The sequence below is a fragment of the Pinus tabuliformis genome, chromosome X, assembly GCF_031772625.1.
Source record: "Pinus tabuliformis cultivar Carrire ecotype Pingquan chromosome X, CPIR1, whole genome shotgun sequence".
Taxonomy (NCBI): Eukaryota; Viridiplantae; Streptophyta; class Pinopsida; order Pinales; family Pinaceae; genus Pinus; species Pinus tabuliformis.
Window position 1 is genome coordinate 838,456,300 of NC_142308.1, and position 21,168 is coordinate 838,477,467.

The window sequence follows — 21,168 nt, forward strand, 5'->3', positions numbered from 1 at the left end:
GCAACAAGCTGGGGACATTTATCAAAGTTGCTACCGAAACAAAATCTCGCAAATACACCTCCTATGCCAGGATATGCGTCAAGATGCACCTAACCAAGACGCTTGCAGACACGGTAAGTCTCTTTCACGATGATTATGAATGGAAGCAGTCTTTAGATTATGAACATATCCCCTTTCGCTGTAGAAAATGTCATGAGCACGGCCATCTCTTCCGTGACTGCCCCTTAAATGTTCAGCCATCTATTCCTTCGAATGAGACAAATAAGGATCAAGATGGCTATACCAAAGTCCCCACTCGTCGCCGGCATGCCAAGAAAAACCAGGCCATTCCTGATCCAGGTCCCAAGGTGAACCTCCAGAACCGATTCACGGTTCTTGCCTCTCAGGACTCACCAAATCCATCCCACTCTGAAATCCAGGTCCATCAAATCCCCATTGAAACCCCCCCCAACCGATCCATCTCCTTATCTCCTTCGGATCCCACCATCTCCAAACCTGCAGATGCTTCCCCTCTGATGCTCACCAAATCTGTCTCAGATCTCGACCCCCCTTTACCCTCCAAAGGGAAATCCAAATTGAATGAAAATCAAATAGCTTCAGATATGGATCTTGATGCCGCTCTCGCCTTAAGTCTTCATGATAATATTGAGGAAATGGAGCAAAACATTCCGATCACTATGGAGGAAGACAGAGCAGATGTAAACTTAGAAGAGTTTGATATCTCCAAGCTGGATATCTCCAAATTGGAGAATGCATGCAAACAAAAAGAATATGAATCAATCCCCCTCTGGCAAATAGATAAAATTGAAGGAGTCTTGTCGCGAGTACATCACCACAAGAGTCTGGGCATTCAAGGTGGTAGTCACTGGGATGGAAAAAAAATCATGAAAGAAACAAAGAAAAGAGGCCGGAAAACAGACCTTCAAAGAACAATAACAATTGGGGAGACATTAATGGATTCGGGGTTATTTCCCAAGCTGACAAAGTTCTTCAAACCCTCAACGCAATCTCCATGAAGCTCACATCCTGGAATGTCAGAGGACTCAACAGTCCCTCAAAACACAGAATGATAAAAAACTTGATTATGCAAGAACAACCAGCAGTAGTCTTTCTCCAAGAAACTAAAAGCAGTAGCACAATGATAGATAAACTTGGCAGCAAAATATGGGCAGGCAGTAGGTCAATTTCTGTCGACGCTTCAGGGGCGTCAGGCGGCTTGGCTATTTTATGGAATCCGCAGATAGTTACGTTGGACAATTTCCATGCCACTCTCCATCTCATTCAAGCCACTTTCCATCTTATAGGCACCAACATTCATGGGCACCTCACCAATGTATATTTCCCTCAGTCGATTCAGCAAAAATTGGACCTCTTAGACACGATCTCTCTCCTTAATACAAATAGACGTTTCCCCTTGTGGATTGGGGGGGGAGATTTCAATATCATAAAATCAATGGAGGAAAAACAAGGAGGCAGAGTGCGGCTCGACAGCGACAGTTCGGGCTTCAAGCAATTCATCCAGAACAATCAGCTCATGGACATTCCTACCTCCAATGGTATTTTTACTTGGTCCAACAAGCGCAAAGGAGCACACCATATAGCCTCAAGGTTGGATCGTTTTCTTATATCTGACAATGCGATCCACCTGGGAGGAGACTTCAGCACCTCAATAATTCCACAAAGTGGCTCGGATCATTGGCCCATTCTGCTTCACTGGTCAAGACCAGGTCATGGCTGCAACAGACCCTTTCGCTTTGAAGCCTTCTGGCTACAACATAGCAAATTAAAGGACATAGTAACTCAAGCTTGGACATCATATTCACCACCAGCGGGAGCCAAGATGTATCAGTTTCAGGAAAAGTTAAAACATCTGAAACAAGTATTAAAAAGATGGAACCGTACCCATTTTGGCAACATACAGGAAAGCAAACAGAAGCTGGAGCAGCAAATGAAAGAACTTCAACAAAATTTCATTCTTGCAGGACGCACCGAAGAACAAATTCAACAAGAGCAGAGCCTATGGAGACAGATAGAAGAACGCCAACAACAAGAGGAAATTTTATGGAAACAAAAATCCCGAATCAGTTGGCTGAAAGAAGGGGAAAAAAACACTAAGTTCTTTCACAAAACTACAATTCAAAGGCGTATGCACAACAAAATAACCTTTGTCAATAACCAACAGGGTGATAGAATTGAAGTTCATGAAGAAATGGAAAAAGAATTCACAGACTACTTCAAGGACATTCTAAAGGAACCTGAAGTCAATCGAGATGAAGCAATCCGCGCCATCACACAGCACATTCCCAAATTAATCAATGAGGAACACAACAATCAGCTTCTCCAACCTGTTTCGCTGAAGGAAGTCGAAGAAGCCATGGCCCAACTTAAAGATGGCAAGGCACCTGGGCCAGACGGATTTACAGCCAACTTCTTTCATGAATTTTGGGAGCTCATCAAAGTTGAAGTATGGAATCTAGTGGATGAATCTCGTTGCATGCACTGGGTCCTCCCAGCCCTCAACACAACTTTCATAGCCTTGGTACCCAAAGAAGCAGCCTCCAGCAAACCTGAGAAATTCAGACCAATAGCGTTATGCAATGTGATCTACAAACTCATTTCAAAGGTCATTGCAAATCGTCTCAAACCTCTTCTACCTATACTAATCTCTCCAGAGCAAACAGGGTATGTCGAGGGAAGACAAATCATGGATGGTATAATACTCTCAAATGAAGTCATACATTCTCTAAAGCTCCTAAAAAAACCAGGTATGCTTCTCAAGCTTGACCTCTCAAAGGCCTTCGACAAACTTAGCTGGAATTATATACGTAAAATGCTCTTAGCTTTTGGTTTTAACGCAACTTGGACCAGATGGATCATGAGCCTCATTACTTCTCCAAGTTTTTCAGTCTTATTGAACGGATCTCCCTCTCCTCCCTTCAAATCCTCTCGGGGCATAAGGCAAGGGGATCCTCTCTCGCCTTTTCTCTTTGTCCTCATGGCCGAAGGATTAAGTAGGCTACTCAAATCAGCCGTTTCATCCCAAGCGCTCAAAGGTTTATCTCTCCACGGCCGCCCTCCACAGTCCCATCAACAATTTGTTGATGACACTCTGCTCTTCGGGCATCCCTCTGTAAAAGAAGCCGCCGCATTCAAAACCCTTCTAAATATCTTTGCTGAAGCTTCTGGTACCTCCATTAACGCCTCCAAATCCCAGCTCTTTTTCTTCAATACCCCCCCCACCACGCAAAGATCCATTGCCAGATCTCTGGGATTCACCATCTCCCATTTACCTGCAAAATATCTAGGCGCCCCTCTTTCCGATTCTGCGATCAAACAGGTGTCCTGGAGAGCACTTCTGGACAAACTTGAATCAAAGCTTTCCTCATGGACCTACAGGGCTCTTAATCTAGCTGGTAGGCTTGTTCTCATTAAATCTGTCCTGCAAGCAATGCCGCTCTATCTCTTCTCCATCCTGGCAGCTCCAAAAGGGATTCTGAAGGCTATTCGCACTCTGCAACGCAACTTCCTCTGGGGTTCCACTGCTTTAAACAGGAAATGGGCTCTAGTCAATTGGACAGAGGTGTGCAAAACCAAGTCAGAAGGAGGGTTAGGCCTTCGGGATCCGTTACATAGCAATAATACAATGGGTGCCAGAATATGGTGGAACTGGGTTTCCAAACCGAACTCCCCATGGGCTCAACTATGGCAAGCAAAATATGCCAGAGGCAGCAGTTGGAGTGATCTCATCAGAATCAACCCAACGGTGCAAGGTTCACTCATCTGGAACAATGCAAAAAAGCAAAGCTGTTTCATTCAAGAACACAGCTTTTGGGAAATACACTCAGGGACGGATGCCAGATTTTGGGAGGACTCTTGGCAACAGCTCCCAAAACTCGCAAATTTGTTCCACAAACCTCTTTGGCAGGCACACATGAAGCAAATAGGTCACACCCAGGTTCACCAGTTCTGGCAGACTTCCTCAAATCACGATCTTCATATATGGAAACCCGCGCAACAATGGCAAACAGATTGGCAAGGAGAAACATATACAGAAATAGAACAGGAACTCCAAGAAAGGAGAATTCGTCTCTCAAACCAGCAGGACAAATTACGTTGGGGATACACAACCAGGGGCACCTTCACCACCAAAGAAGCTCACCATCTGCGTTATTCCAATCTCCAAGAAGAAAGAGACCAAATTTGGAAGCAAGTCTGGCACAAAGGACTATGGCCCAAGATCTCCACCTTCATCTGGCTCTTAAGTAAAAGGCGCATCCTTACTTGGGACAATCTACTAAAAAGAGGATTCATAGGGCCCTCCCGATGCCCAAACTGCAATGCCAATAATGAAACCATCAGTCATCTAATGGAAGACTGCCCACTCGCAAAACAAATTTGGAAGAAAGTTGAAAACTGTCATATGAGAGCAATTCCCAGACAGATGGACGTTACGGAAAACATAAGAAACTGGGTCAAAAATCCATTTAAGAGTCAAATTCTAAACTCTCTATGGAGTATCATTCCCGGCTTCCTGTACTGGACTCTGTGGAAAGAGCGTAACCATCGGATCTTCAACAATACATACCGTTCCATGGATAATCTTTGGCTCATTCTCAAGCAAAATATCCAAGAAACCCTGGCCATCCGAATCTGGAATGACACAGACTGGCCCGATCTTCCTCAAGAATGCAGAATAATGAAGGCATGGGATCTAGATCTCAAGCCCCTGGTCAAAGCAAAAACGGCTCCCAGCTCCATATCGGCTTCTCCTTCATCATGGTCCCCTCCAGCCTTAAATTCCTACAAGATCAACTTCGATGGAGCAGCCAAAGGCAATCCCGGCCCTGCAGGTTTCGGAGGAGTCATAAGAAATCACTCAGGAGAGGTGAAACTCTTATACTATGGCTCTCTAGGCAAAAATACCAATAACGTGGCAGAGCTGGAAGGACTTTGGAAAGGAATATGTTTGGCCGAGCAATATAACCTCTCTCCCCTTGAAGTTGAAGGGGACTCGCTCATACTAATAGAGGCAGCCAAACGAATACAAGCAGGGGCCAGAGCAGTCAAAATTGCAAAAAGTTGGAGGCTGCTAAGCCGTATGGAATCCTTGGAGGAACAGCTTCTCACTCCCCACAACATAACCTTCAAGCATGTCAGAAGATCAGCAAACCAGGTAGCAGATCGATTGGCTAATCAAGGAGCGACTCAGTCGACATCGTATTTCTCGGGGGCCATGGATTTGGTAGAAGATGATCAACTTAAGAAAGATTGCATCTCTCTGGTGCAAAAAGATCTCCTTCTCCCGGATGCGGGTGACATCACTGTCCATGCCGCGAGTTAGAACAGTTATGAGGCATGTGGCTTGTCACATGGGCCTCTGTCAGCCCGAACAAGCCACGCCAAGCCAAGGAGCAGGCTCCTTAAATTCGCCGGAAGGCGATGCAATCAGCAAATTCGCAATGTTTTGCGTGGAGAGGAATGTAGTTAGGCTGTCTAGTCTGGAGCAGGGGAACGACGGGGGAATGTACAGGAGGTTGTTGGCGCCATTCAATGCGCTGCAACATCCGAGGAGCATGGGAGCTATTAAGGTTGCCTCCCTGACCTCTCTGCCGCATTCCAGGCCGTTTGAGTGGGTTATTGCTTGGAACAAGGTTTCTGGAGGAATTATAGGTGAGGGAAGCCATCGCCAAATGCCAAGGGAGAGGCTCAGGATGAGTAGTCGCAGAGGAATGGCTAGAGGGCACTCTGCCTCTCAGAGGCCTGAGATTTCTCCAACGTCCTCAGTTGAATTTACCTCTGAGCAAAACAGGCCTCCAGGCCGCAATGCTAGAGGCAATTGGGGCATTCCGGAGTGTGGTCACTTGGAACATCCGGCCATTCGATATAGAATTCCCTGTGCTTTTGCTAATAACACTCTGATAGTGTCGGTTACTGTGGAGCATTGTAGCAGTGCTCGTGGGCGCTTGGATACGGTGACTGTCCCGCGGGTCGACATGGAGACTCCCACTGTAGACTTCACGCGTCCGGTTCAGACGGATGAAGCTGGCCCCAGCGAACCTGTTCAGAGAAGCTCGTGCCAGGGTAAGGAACCTGCTCGAAGGAGCTCGTGCCAGGGTAAGGAAGCAGCGGAAAAGCTCAAGGGTCCAGCATCTGATGAACCTCACACCACGGATGACGATTAACTCAGCAGTTGCCAAGTCTGGGCAGCAAGGAATGAATTTCTCTGACCTTTTCATTTTCATGATTTTGTACATCTATTATGGAGTTTATGTCTGTAATTTCGGTTCATAGTCTCAGCCCACGCGTCGTTCAACATGTTCACCATGTCGTTTTCCATACGCAGCGTGTCGATTTGTGTTCACCTTGTCCAGTAATGCATCCATCGTGTCAGTTTCGGTACTCACCGTGTCATGTAATGAATCCACCGTGTCGATTACTGTATGCTACGTGTCGCTCTTCTATGCAAGATAGCAATGACTGATATCTTCTCTGAAGGTACAGGGCTTTGGCCCAGATGTAATTTTTGTAATATTTTTGACTTTTTGTAATATAAATAGATCAGTGTTATCGAGAAAAAAAAATAATAATAGTGACAAAATTATTATTCAACTCGAGAGTATCTGTTTTTTTATGTTTATTTTTTCCATAAATAAATGTTTCAAATATGGTTCTCTACTTTAATGTTTATGTTTTATATCTTAAAATATTGAATATTTTTAATATTTTTTATCATAAATAAATATATATAAAATTTTAAATATTTTTATAATAATTGACTGTTTTATTGGGAAAAAAATATTTAAATTATGTCATAAATAATAATATAATTTTAAAATTAAATTTACACATTGAATTAGAATACAAAATTGTGTTGTTTATAAAATAAAGAATTTAATTCTCCATATTAATTTCATTATTAAAACTTAAAAAGATGTAGATATTTCACTCTCTTATATATTTACTTATAAATGTAACTCACTAAAATACTTTCTAAATTGGATGATAATTCATCATAAATGCTAAATGTGTCTTGATTACAAATCAAACCCTTGAGTAGAGAGCCTCATAAATGTATTCAATTGTATGATTGTTACTAAGTATAATAATGATTGGTTTATTCATCTTATTCGTTGGACGAGAATAATTAGACGTGTTTATATTCAAAAGATGGGTGTCAAATTTTAGAGTTTTTTATAACAAATATTTGTAGAATTTCTAAAACAAATAGTACACTGTCCCTGCTAGATTACAAATTTTAGAGTTTTTTTATAACAAATATTTGTAGAATTTCTAGTAGATTACTCTAAAACAAATAGTACACTGTCCCTGCTAGATTACATGCTGAGAGGTAATCTACTCTAATAAACTCTGGGGCTGCATGTTGAGAGGTAATTTACTCTCCCTCTCAACCACCAAGTCTCTAACCTTTGCCTTTCTCCTCAAGGTTTTGCATGCATCTCGAACCTCAAGAGCATACAGGTTCTTGACCCGTGCATCGATCTATTTCACCTCACCTGTCCAGTGGTTATGTGTCTAAGGAAAACATTTCCCTTACAAAAAACCACATCATAGCCACGGTCTTCCAATACTGCGACTGAAACAAGATTCTTCCTTAGTCCTGGAACATACATCACATCTGTGATCTTGAGAGGGGAACTAGACTCCCTCCGAAAGGGAACTGTACCGATCCCGGTAGCTCTATACCTATTGTCATCTCTAAACTCTATGTTCTACTTGAGGTCTTTCTCCTCAAAATCACTAAATATATCTCTATTCCCCGTCATATGGAATGAGACACCGCTATCAAGATACCACACGCCTCCCATGGCAGTGCCGCCCATGCATGCAATGAGAGTGAAATCAAGTTCGAATTGTGAAGCTAGAGTCTCACCTGCTACCGCTACTGTCGGCTCCTTCTTGCTTGCTTTCTTCTGTGGGCAGTTCTTGGCATAGTGCCCGTGCTCGTGACAGTGAAAAAACTTGAATTTTGTCAAGTCCATCTTCTTTCCTCCCTCCTTGCCTTGGGACTTCTTTCCCTTGGCCCTCTTTTCCTTACTCGCTAAGGCATAATCCTCTTCCACTTCCTTGAAAGAGGTCCCATCTCTGGTGTTCCTCCTGATCTCCTCCTGCATCAAATTTGACCAAGTAGTCGTTCCCAATATGGTAGCTTCTCCCATCCATTGATAGAGTCTTGATAATTATGCCAACTCTTTAGGAGTCCAAGAAGAGTAAGGCTCACCATATCTTCCTATGTCCCATCGTCACGAAATTTTCTAGAAAAAGAGTTGATTTTAAATAAACAATATCTCCCTCATTCGAACTTCGATTCAGCTGATTTTTTTTTTTGAATTTGGGTATTTTTTCGCAAGGAATACAATCTACTATTTTTTTCTAAAAATTTTGCACACAATTTTTCTGATTTGCTTTGCAAATTCACGGCCCAAAAAAACAATCCAGCTTCGATACCATGTAGAAAATTATGTAGATTCACAACCTCATGTAATCTACTAAAACAAGAGAGAAGAATCTACTTATACTCTTTACAGTGAAAGCGCATAAAGATCGAGAAAAAAAATAATCTTTTTATGAGAAAAAATATTTCGGCGAAAATCACATCATTGTTCTAAAAGCTGACAAAGGTGGAGCTGCTATCATTCTTGACAAAGAGGATTAATGGAAGAAGATGTTAGATCATCTTCAAAATAGTGGAAGCTATAAAAAACTTCCCAAGAACCGCCTTAAGAAGATCTCTAGGACTATGGCTCTTGCCATCAAATCTTGTAACTCTGTGAACTCCCTTTACCATAAACTCATTGAGAGCAATCCCATTACTCCGAGGATCTATGGGCTTCCAAAAATTCACAAGGAGGGGCCCCCCCTAAGACCCATTGTCAACACTATTGGTGGTCCTACCTACCTTTTGGATAAACTCCTTGCCCTTAAACTGAAATCCTTAACTGTCCATACAGAGTCCTTTGTCAAAGACTCTGCGTCCTTTGTTGAGGAGCTCAAGGGCATGAAGCTTGACCCTGGATACATTCTTGTTAGTTTTGATGTTGTCTCCCTTTACACTTGCATCCCTATAAGGGAGGCAATGGAGGTGATCAACTGCCTAACAGATCCCGACACCACGCAGTTTGTTAAGATCTGTCTCACTTCCACTTTCTTTAGTTTTGAAGGAGAGTTCTTTGAACAGACCTGTGGTGTTGCCATGGGCTCACCCCTGTCCCCTGTTGTTGCTAATCTCTTTATGGAAGATTTTGAATCCAAAGCTCTGGCCTCAGCCCGACTCCTTCCTAAACTTTGGAAAAGATTTGTAGATGACACTAATGTCATCTGGTCTCATGGCCAAGAAGAGTTAGATCTCTTCTTCAATCATCTTAACAATCAATCCTCAACCATTAAGTTCACCAAGGAACAGGAAGTCAATGGTTGCCTCCCTTTCCTTGATATTATTATTTCTAAGAATATTGATGGTTCCCTCTCCCACCAAGTGTTTCAGAAGAAAACACATACAGAGCAATATCTTCATGCCAGTTCCCATCATTTCCCGGCTCAAAAGTTGGGCATTCTCAACACTCTCACTACTCGTGCCCTAAGGATCTCAGATGAAAAGAGCTTTGAGAAAGAGAAATCCCATCTCCTTAATGTCTTTGTTGAGAATGGTTATATTAGGCACCTTGGTCAAAAAGCTTTCCTTAAAGCTTCCAGAAATCGATGGTTAAAAAAGAACTCAAAGAATGAATCCCTGGAGTCCATCTTCCTTTTGTTCAAGGGACCACTGATAAGATTGCGAAAATTCTTAGGAAGCATAATATTCCCTCGACCTTTAGACCCCTTAACACCATTCGTAAATCCCTCCGCTCTGTGAAGGATCCTATCAACCCTATGGATATGAAAGGTGTCTATATTATTCCTTGTTCCTGTGGAACCCCCTACATTGGTGAGACTAGTCGCTCTATTAATCAAAGGATTAATGAGCACGTAGCGGACCTTAGACACAGGAGAACCAAATCTTCCGCATTAGCAGAGCATGTGGAAAGAACCAATCATCATGTTTGTATTGAGGAGGCCAATGTTATTCCTAGGGTTGCGCAATTCCATCACCGAAAATTTAGGGAAGCCATTGAGATTGAAAGAAGACCTAACAATCTCAATAGAGATGACAGTTGGAAGATCAATAGTTGTTGGATTCTTTCCCTCTCTTCCTAATTGTGTCTTCCCTTCCTCTCCCCTCCCTCTATTCATATTGAGATCTAAATAATTCCCCCCCCCCCCCCTTTTTTTTCCCTTAGCCTGCTTTCTTGAACCTTATTCCTTTGATCCTCTTAATAATATCACCCTTATTTATCTATTTTCCTATCTATCTAAACAAATTAAATTATCCTACCTATCATATGTTTACAACTTTACCAATAAATTCATATTAATGGGTTACCCCTCATTTAATAATTATACTATAATAATACATTAAATCCTTACTATCACTAATTTTCCTAAAACTATTAATTACCCTAATCATTAATAATTAAAATAATACTATAACTAGAATATAATAAAACTAATGTCATTATTTTTGGTTAATATTAATAGGAATACACATTAAATATTAATAAAGATATTACCTTTTCTTAACTAATCCAAATGATTTAGTATAACAATAATTAATATTATATTAGTTATTACTAGATCCCCACTATTCACTAACATCCCTAGATCTAGTAATACTTATTCCCATTAAATAACCTTGATATTAAATTTATGCTAATCAGTTACACATACCATCATTAATAAGATTAATGATATAACAACAATAATTATTATTAGAATATCTTAAAATAATCTTAAATTTTCTAATATTGGAATAATAACTTACCTTATAACATATAATTATTAAATCCTTACACACTAATCTATTAGTGTTTTACTAATTAATTTATATTAAGGAGGCACCCTAGCCATTAATAATAAGAATAATTCTAATTAAAATTACTCTATTAATAATAATACAATTTTATCACATTCTCCAAATTTTTGACTCATTGTGGTTATAATTTTTATTTATTTATTATTATTATTATTTAAATTAAATAAGATACCTTTTAACATAATAATATTATTTTAATTAAATATAGCCTTTTCTGGGTCAATTATAGCCGTTGGCCTGGTCCAGTCTAATATAGCCATTTTCTCAGTCAATCCTAGCCATTAGTAAGTATGATCTCCCTAAGATATAGCCATGATCAGATTCTTCAACTTGTCCTGATGATGAACCACACTTGTTGGTTCAAAAAGCGTAGGCAAATGTTCTATCATGTGATTTTCGCCGAAATATTTTTTCTCATAAATTGATATGGATCACAGAAGCCTCAATTCAACTATTAAAAACAACAATCGACAAGAGGAAGAATATCAATGGCACATAACACAATAAGTATCTGGGGAAAGCCACAACTCAAAACCCCACTATCTGTATTGCATTAATCAGAAATCCAAGATGATAATACAATGCTTGTTCTCACAAGAACAATCCCAGCACTTAGTAAAATCAATCTCCAACTCACAAACAAGCTCAAGCCAAATCCAAGCCTCTTCTCTGCTCTCCAAGCCTCCTATTTCCTTGCGCCCTTGGTCAAAGAATTCAGATGAATACAATATGCTCTGCTCAACCTTAAGCTTAACTTGCATAAGTATTTCCAATCCTCCGATTGATGACTTCCTTTGGTTAATACTTAGTCAAATTTCGAAGCCCCCAAGCTTCTAATTCTTTGCAGAATTAGCCTGTATTTAAAGGGAAATTCCTCAATTCCTCAATGCATGCACTATTAATGCAACTTAGAAAAATCTAAAACAAATAGTACATTGTCCCTGCACTCTAGTCTTAATTGGGTCTTTCTCAGAATTAGCATGCATGAGTTTATGATGAGGGAATATTCAGTTAACTTGAGTAGCACTAGTTGAGTGCACCAATGAATCAAGATTCTTAACTCACTATTAGTTCCTCAAACAGTTTGGAACTAATTTAATTGGATTTAACTCAATAAACTGAGTTAACTAATTACAGCTCATACTTAACTCATCCCGGACCCCTATAATATAGGGAGAACATATACATGACTTAGAAAGACTTCCAACTCGAAATTCCTAATTTAATTAAGTTAATTAAACTTAATTAACTATTTACAAGTTGCTATGAGAGAATAATTACAACTTAATTCACAATTTAATTCAAGGACAAATTAAATTGGAATTTCTTGTTGCTATTTTCAACAATATTATGGGTGTTCAAGATTTAATAACAAAAAATATTTTTGGTAGTCATGGTTTAATGAAAAATTATAATTAAATTTATTAATTTTCTTATGTACGTAGCTAACTTCCAATCCTAAAATTTGAATTATTTCCAACTTTACTATCATTGCATCAATGCCATAATATACATATTTGACATTCAAGCCAAGATCTTCTGAGAAATCACATAGAAACATTAGGGTCAAATCATGAATCAAAGTTTCTATGTGATTTATCCGAGAGATCTTGGCTTAAATCATGAATAACAGAAGCATCCAATGTGAGATATTTGACATTCATTAGCCATTTAATTTATATGACTAAGTTAATATCATATTCAATAAACAAAATGAAAAAACTAATAAACTAATAATGATTAAGCCTAGTATGAGGGGATGTGTAATTTCGTGGGTGACGTGGAGTTGACATGTGTCCCTCTTAAAATAAAAATAAAATATTATCTAAACATAAAAACAATGTGAGCTATGATGAAAAACAAAAAAAAAACAAAAATGAATAGGCATATTTAGTTAGTTCTCTGTATGACAATATAATTTGATTTCTAAAGTAATAAGTAAAAAAAAATGTGAATAAAATGTTTGAACGTTATACTTTTCAAAAATATTTCAACACTCTAACTATTTAAATCTAAGTTAATTAATTTATGTTGATATCAACTTCAGCTATATTTATTAAAAGAAATTATTTTAATGTTATATATAATAAAATATTCAATATCCAAGGAAAAATGTTCATTAAAAGTTAAAAAATAAAATAAAATATAATAGGTATTTCCTAATAAAAATAATAAGTAGAATATGTGTAATTTATTCAATTTTTATTATAAAATTCATGTGACATTTAAAAATATTCATAATAACACAAAGAATCAACGTGGATTATAAATAAAATATTTTAATGTCAACAATATATATGTTATATATTGTTTTAAAAATATTATGTATATATCATGTAAAGCTATTGAAAAAAGTAATTTTTTATGGTTAAAATGTTTGAAAATTTTATAATTTTTTTGTTTAAATTCATCAAAATTTGTTTAGACTAATAAATACTATATTTTATATAGTATTTAAAAATACAATATAAATAATGTATATATAAAACTAACACCATTATATTACAGATTCATTAAAATTATCACGGGATAAAAAAAATGCAATTATTTTAAAAAATTTACAATCTAAAAAAATAATCCCTCTCCACTCCTCTTAAATCTGGAGTAAAGATAAAACTATACTAAAAATAAATCGATGCTCATTAATATTTACTATTAATCTAGCACAAAACTCTTCCCTAAATCATCCCTATACCACTAGGAAATCCTGCCCCTTATCGAGTATCCAAAAATCCCAACTGCCTGCATGACCGTAGAATAGAAGACAAGTTACAATGTAACCACCTTTATGAAGTAATTCTGCTGGAGTCGTCTAACAAGGCGGAGGAATTGCCCGGATGGTTAAAAGTGGCGAGAATCCAGGTAAAAAAAATTCAAAAAATCTTGTAGAAACAGTTTTTGAATCATGTCTTTGATGGTGGAAATCGATTCAACGCAATCAAAAACATCTAGGACACCTAAAATTTCGAAGTTTAACAGCTATAAATTAGATTTACAAAAATCCTTGCCAGATTTTCTCTAGATATGACCGGAATTTCCATAACTTTCTGGGCAACTCCTCCGCCTTGTTAGACTACGTGAATCCTGCCCCTTATCTAGGCTCCAAAAATCCAAGAGAAGTCATCCAAGATAAGTCTCATCATACATTAGTTTAAAAGGGAAACATCTGCTAACGAAGGATATGCAAGATGGAACCCTCATTGGAGGATTCACCAATCTAGAAAGGAAGCAAGTGTTTCATCAGAAATCCAAATTGTGGAGTTCATGGGATGATGGTATGATGACATGAGAGATGAAGAAGATCAAGGGGTTGAATATCTTTTCAATCAAGGAAGCTACTGAAAGAAGCCTAGATGACCTAAAGGTAAAATGAGGTATGTATGATTGTATTTAACATTATAAAGTCATGTTGTATGGTTGTAGGTAACAAGGATCACTACTATTTTGAGAAGCATGATCAACAGAAAGGAATCTCCTCCTATGAAATAATGTCGGAAGGCATGAGTCACACTAGATGAAATCAACATAATATGTCCTCATATGAAGTATGAGGTGGTTGACTATGATTGAGGAACTCTGACTGGAAGACCCTAGGAATGAAGTGTTTGAAAAGGTAGGAAGAGATCGTGATAACAAGCAACAAAGGTAGAAGGCATTCAACATATGAAGTCCAATAAGATTTGACTAGAAGATCTCCCAGAAGAATGTGCAGACTCTAATGGAAGTCGGAAAAAAATAGAGACCCTTGAAACTAAACATTTGTGGGAGATGTGTCAATATGCATGCAGGATGTTGATACTTACAGGAAGATGTCATGGTGAAAGATCATCACAAAGGTAAACCTGATTTGAAGTGTTTAGTGATTATTCTTGAACTAACATCTAGTTGGGCTTATGTAGGTCTGTCAAAGGGAATATCTGTGAATGACTTCCAAGCAGACCATATAGAAGGATGTAATGTCCTTTCGATAAATATGGCATGAAAGCAGAATGACATGGAACAAAGCCAGATAGAAAAACTGATAGATCACTTCCTGATGAGTTAAGGACATGACTAACTCATGGATAAAAGTGATGGATGATTTGTTCCCTATATATAGAAGTTCCCAAAATTTGAAGACTCCTTAAAGAAATTCATGACATCGAAGAAAGGAGCTCTTCATGCAGTGAAGAATTCTAGGATCCCCACATAAAGAGTTTCTATAGGTCCCTGGTTAAGAGGGAGTCTGAGAAGAAGTTTCTTACTTTGGAAGAAACTTGGAAATTTCTAATCCAAAATCTTAGGTAAAATTCCTCTATGATAGGAATGAGTACATTAAAGGAATAAAACCTCCTGGTATAAGAAGGAGCGATAGACATGTTGTTCTGTGCTTCACTTGAGAAGACAACATGGAGGATTGTGTAATCATTTGGCATTCGATGCTCTTGCAGGATGAGATAAGGAATCCCATGGAAGAGTAGTCATGGGGGACCGATATTCTTTTGGGGACTACGGAGTCCAAGAAAAGAATAGTCCTCATGGAACATATCCTGAGAGAACCTGGGTGGGGTATGTTCTGAGAGAGGCAATGATAAGGATGTCTATAAATCATTTGTCTCGCCAACATTTTTCTCAGATCTTATGGAGAGATATAGCTGTCAGTCAAGGCTTTGCTATATAAATGTTGGTTGGTATGATGCTATACAAATGAGTTACAGATCCGAATTCTCCTTATGAGAAATTCGTCAGATTGGGAATGACCATGTACCATTATGAATACCTCCCTAGTTAAGAGGTAGTGTTGAAAAGTGTAACTAGGTTCAGTCTTCGTAATGACATGTAATTGTGACTTTTATGATGTAATAAAGGAAATAGAAGTATTTTTGTATGCCTTTCTTCATGGGTTTCATGAGTAAGAGATTTTATTTTTTAGTGGCTCCCATTGAGAGCCTTAGAATTTATCATTAGGTCAGAGAATTAATGTCATGTATGAAGAGTTCTTCCTGAGCATAATTAAAATGTATATGAGTCAATCTAGTGTCTAGATACCCCTCCAAAAGACAAGCATGGATCTCCTCTTGAAGTCGACCTGCAAGATGAATTAAATGACACAAGTCAGCTCACAAATAAAGACACATCTATTCATGTATACAAGTCGGCTTATTTATTGACAGACTACTATAAATACCCAGCTCGGATCTTCACATAAGGATAGTCAACAACTCTGATATCTCTAAAAATTTCAGAGGTAAATTACAGTGCAAAAATTCAGATAAGGGTGTGGAAGAAGATTCGGTGAAGGAGCTTGGTATAGTGTATAGAAGTATAGAAATAAGCCCAGGATTCCTCTGAAGTTCGGATCATAGAAAGGAGACCAGTTTGGATCACATATAGGAGACACTAGTTCGGATGGAACTCAGAAAATCATGAAGGAACAATGAAGGTTTGTTTAAGTAGTGCTAATTACATTTTGGTGCTAAAAGGAAACTACATTTTTTTTTTCACAAGATCGATTGCTCATATATTAAAAAAACTGTGTAAGCTAGAGCTATTACATAAGATTCAAGGAGAACAGTCACAAGTGAAGTCCAAAATCGGGGCGCAGCCCGTGACTTCTGTGAGATTAACTTGAAAAGAAAGTGCTGGAAAAGATACCTACTATACTGCCTTACAAACAAACCATCTATGAGCTTTACTTTACTATTCATATAACTAACACCAGAATTGGTTTACTGTTTCATCCCTCTGATCATCTCTTTGTTCATCTTTTTGGCTTGCCTTGGTGGATGCCTCCGCCTGCATGCTGTCCGTGAGTTTCTTGATGTGGTTGATAGCCTCCTCCAGATGCTGACACTTCTCCTTGAGTCCCTCAATTTCATTTCTCTGCTTAACCAGCTTCTTTCTTTTGGAACGACTATCTGCCTGAAAATCACTCCTCAGCTCTTTGTGGTGTTTGACAAAACGGGCTATCATGAACACATGCTGTTTACACAGAGTGCAAGTGTCATTCCCTAACACTCTGTCCAAGGGATTTCCTTGCTGCGCTGCGCCCTCCTGTGCTGCTTGTTGTTGTCTATTTTCTGCCATAGCTTGAAAGAAGCAGATTAGTAAACCAAGTTTTAAGAAATGTCTTGTACTATACCTGAGGATGGCTGAGGAGGGATACTGTGCTACGAAGCTCTGAATGGTGGCTTGCTTTGGCCTGAGGAAACGAAGGGAACTCGGACTTCTGAACGCGCACTGAGGAACTCGAACTTCTGAGCTTCGCTACCTTCCAAGCTTCGAAATCTTTTTGGCTGAGACAGGGGCTGCGATGATTGAATGAGAAGAAAGCTCGGAGGAGCAGGTATATAAAGGAAGGGGGGGAGCCAAACTGAATGATGGAGCGGGATAATGGAGCCTGTGGGCTCTGTCTGCATATCTTGCTGCGGATACGAAGATCTCAGTCCGAGAAGCCTGATGAGACGTATGCCTACCGTGCCAGGGGGGAGATCACGGATGTGGCTGTATTCGAGAAGAGAGGGGGAGGGCGGAAGTGTGTGAGGAATGGGATGAGCGTCCAAGGACTGGCAGATAGAATGATAACTGATCTGACAATATTCAGAGGGACTGTGCTGATGGACTGAATGACTACTTGACTGGTTATGGGATATCTTTGTCATAGATTTTCTCATTTTCACATACTTGTCCCTGCTGTCGGTTTACCGCCCTGTTGGCAAGGGAGTCAGCTTCATCGTTATGCTCCCTCAGCACATGCCTGAAGGTGACATCCCCCAAATTTCGTGTGTTCTCTGTGATCCTCTTTCTTATGTTGTTGAGGCCTTCTCTATTAAAATCTTTGTCCTTGATCATTGCTGAGATTATGATAGCCGAGTCCCCAATTATAATTGGATTCATTAGTCCCAGGTTGGATAGAATTGTGGTGCCGAGGAGGAGACTGTAAGCTTCAGCTGCGTTGTTCGAAGTCTTTCCCAATCCCCATTCATAGCTGCAGATGTGTTTTCCTTCTTGATCTTTAATTACTCCTCCTGCTCCCGTTGCTCCAGGGTTGTTCTTCGATGCTCCATCAAAGAACAGAAGTGGGCGGTCTTGCTTGCTTATCCATTGCCTTACTTCGTCTTTAGTTCCCCTGAGTTTCCAATTGGCCTGTTTCTGATTGGCTTTATTCTGTGTAGGAGGATTCAGAGCGTGATTCACATTGAAATTACTGTACCAATCCCTTTCCTCTTGTGCCCAACTCTCCTGGTCTGGGAGAACTATGAAATTTGCACTTACCACCTCCGAGATATTTGCTATAGTTTTGGCTATTACCCTGTCCATGTTAGGCCTTTTGTTTTTGAAAACATGGTTATTCCTTGCGAGCCAGAGGTTCCAACATAAAGTAGCGGGGATGCATTTCCAGAGTCTAATGATATTATTCTTGCCCTTCTTAGAGTATGGATAGGCTCTTTTCCAATTCTTCTGGAGGTTATGCATCTGATCAGGGAATTCTCTAATGTTCAGGGGTCTTGTTATCCTGTTCCAGCAACTTTGAGCAAACGAGCAGAGAAGGAAGGAGTGCTTAATTGACTCTTCCTCTTCCCCACAGAAGCTGCAGATCGAAGGTCCTTGTATCCCTCTCTTTCTCAGGTTCTCCGCTGTAAGGATTCTTCCTTTTAGTAGAGTCCAATTGAAGTGCTTTACCTTTGGAAGACATTCGGTCTTCCAGGCAGCTGGGAAAAGGTTCCAATTGGCAGTGGGGGTTGGGGTTTGGAGAGATTTATATCCTTCCTTGACCGTGAAGGATCCTCCCCCCGTATCCCAGATATATCTATCCTCTTTGTCCTTGCTTGTTGGAGCTAATCCAGATAATGAGAGCTTCAGATTGTGCCACAGAGCTTTTAATTCCGGAGGTAGGTTCAGTTCTTTCCAAGCCTGCCATCTATTTTGGTTCCATAAGGATATGTCATGCAAGGTGATTATGTGTCTCTCCTCCATCCAATTTTGCAAAGGTCTGAGCTCTTGAAAAAAGGTTCTTGGGTTAGAGTTCAATATTCTGTCAGTCCATATATTAATACTTTGACCATTACCTGGGAGCTTGGAGACATTTTCCTTGAAGTGTGGCAGAACTTTCTTCACTAGACGCCACATCGGTGTGCAAGGCCTGTCTGCTATTGGGTCGTTGAGAATGTTGGAATTTAGGCCTCTAAGATACTTCTTTTTTATTGCCTCCACCCACCACGAGCCAATTCCTATGAGAATCCTCCAGATCAGCTTGAGCCCCAGCGCCTGATTGGAGAGGCTTGGGATTTTTATAGATAGGCCTCCTTTTTCATAAGGAAGGGTTACTTGATCCCAGCTAACTAGACTGAATTTTTTGGTGTCTTGTTTACCTCCTTGCCAGAGGAAACTTCTCATTATGAGCTCCATGTGTTTGTGGATACTAGCAGGGGCCATAATGATTGCATATTGATATATTGGAAGTCCAGAGAGGACAGCCTTTATGAGGATAGTTCTGCCAGCTAGGTTGAGCCAAGAGGCTCCCCAGTTTTGAAGATGACCTCTCATTTTTTCCATGTGGTTTGTCCATACTTCTGCTTTAATGTGTTCCTTTGCCAGGGGCAGGCCCAGATAAGGGAAAGAACTCCAATTTTTTTGAAGAGGGATCTCCAGGATTTGGGAGATTCTTTGTTGAATCTGATGAGGCACATTCCAAGTGTAGAGCTTGCACTTTTTGTTATTCAGTTTACCTCCTGAGGCTTGGAGGAAAGCATCCAGGACCTTTTTGAACCTTCTAGCCATTAGACTGGAGGCACCCCCAATTAGTAGAGTGTCATCTGCAAACAATGAGTGGTTTATTTCCTTGATCCCTCTCTCAATGCGGATGCCTGTGATTTCTCTCTTGCTGCGCAGATTTTCTAGGTGGATGCTGAGTGACTCCGCCATGATAATGAAAAGGAAGGGGGAGAGGGGGCAGCCTTGCCTCAGGCCTCTGGAACTTCTGAAAGAGGTGCTGGGCCTGCCATTGATCAACGGGGCGGTCCAGGAATCAAAGATACAGGCTCTAATCAAGCTGATAAAATTGGGAGAGAAGCCGAAGTTCTTTAAGACCGAACAAAGGAAGGAGTGATCTACTCGATCGAAAGCGTTGGCCATGTCCAGTTTAATGATCATTCCACGCTCTCCTCTGTTGTAACTGCTGTGTATTGCTTCCTGGACTAGAATAACATTATCTATGATCTGCCTCTTTGGGACGAAACCTCCCTGGTTCTCTGAGATTATGAGTGGTAGTAGATTCTTTATCCTGTTTGCTATTATTTTTGTGATGATTTTATAAGAGACGTTGCAAAGCGAGATGGGCCGGAATCTATCAAAGGATTTGGGGTTGGCTTCCTTGGGGATCAAGGCTATATGAGAAGACTTTGTGTTGTCCCCCAATTTATGTTTTCTAAATGCATTTTTTACCATTCTTGCAAAGTCCTTCTTTATAATGTCCCAATGCTGTTTATAAAATGCAACTGTGAAGCCGTCCGGCCCGGGGGCCTTGTCTTGCTGCATGCCAAAGATAGTCTCTTGGATTTCTTCTATTGTAGGTTCTTGCTCCAGCTTGGTGTTGTGTTCCTCTGTTATCTTGCTCTTAATTATACTTAGGAAATCATCGCTGTCATGATGCTGGTTCGTCGAAAGGAGGGCTTTGAAGTGCGCATGTGCTGCGTTTTTTATGGCTTCTTGATCCCTCAGTTCTCTCCCCTCAACTTCTATTCGGTCTATCTGATTGATTGCCCTTCTAATCTTAACATTATTGTGGAAAAAAGAGGTGTTTTTGTCCCCAGCTTTTAACCAAAGACAGCGGGATTTTATTCTTTGCTCTTCTTCCTCTATGCGATTCTGCCTGTAAAGCTCTTTATACAGCTGTTTTTCCTTGTCTAGGTCCTCGGCTGTGTATTGCACCTGCTCTTTTTCTTTATGCCATCTCTCCATTTCGAATTGCAGCTCTGTTTTCTTTTTCTTTTCAGCAGTTTCATTTTCCCTAGCCCATTGCTTTATGGCTGTCCTGAGGTGTTTTAGCTTTTACTCCCAAACGAAATGGGGTGAGCCAATGACTTCAATCGACCACTGGTCCTTTACAAGGTTGCGGAAATCCTCATGGGAATCCCAGGCTCTGTTATATTTAAAAGGAAGAGGGCCCCAATTTGCTCCATTGTCCATGGAGAGAACCACGGCCTTGTGATCCGATGCTGTGCCATGGATTATGTGACTCCTGATTACTTTGTAATTTTCTG

General features: G+C 39.9%; 2 protein-coding genes across 2 annotated transcripts; one reads left to right on the forward strand and one right to left on the reverse strand.

Annotated features, from left to right (window-relative positions):
• Window positions 1–1,138: 1,138 nt before the first annotated feature.
• On the forward strand, window positions 1,139–2,033 carry LOC149142356 (uncharacterized). The gene is made up of 2 exons (XM_089451459.1): window positions 1,139–1,879; window positions 1,983–2,033. The coding sequence occupies exons 1-2, from the start codon at window positions 1,139–1,141 to the stop codon at window positions 2,031–2,033; spliced, it is 792 nt and encodes a 263-aa protein (XP_089307585.1).
• A 15,515-nt stretch (window positions 2,034–17,548) lies between these two features.
• Window positions 17,549–20,866, reverse strand: LOC149142357 (uncharacterized). Its single transcript, XM_089451460.1, has one exon. The coding sequence runs from the start codon at window positions 20,864–20,866 to the stop codon at window positions 17,549–17,551; it is 3,318 nt and encodes a 1,105-aa protein (XP_089307586.1).
• Between the last annotated feature and the right edge of the window lie 302 nt (window positions 20,867–21,168).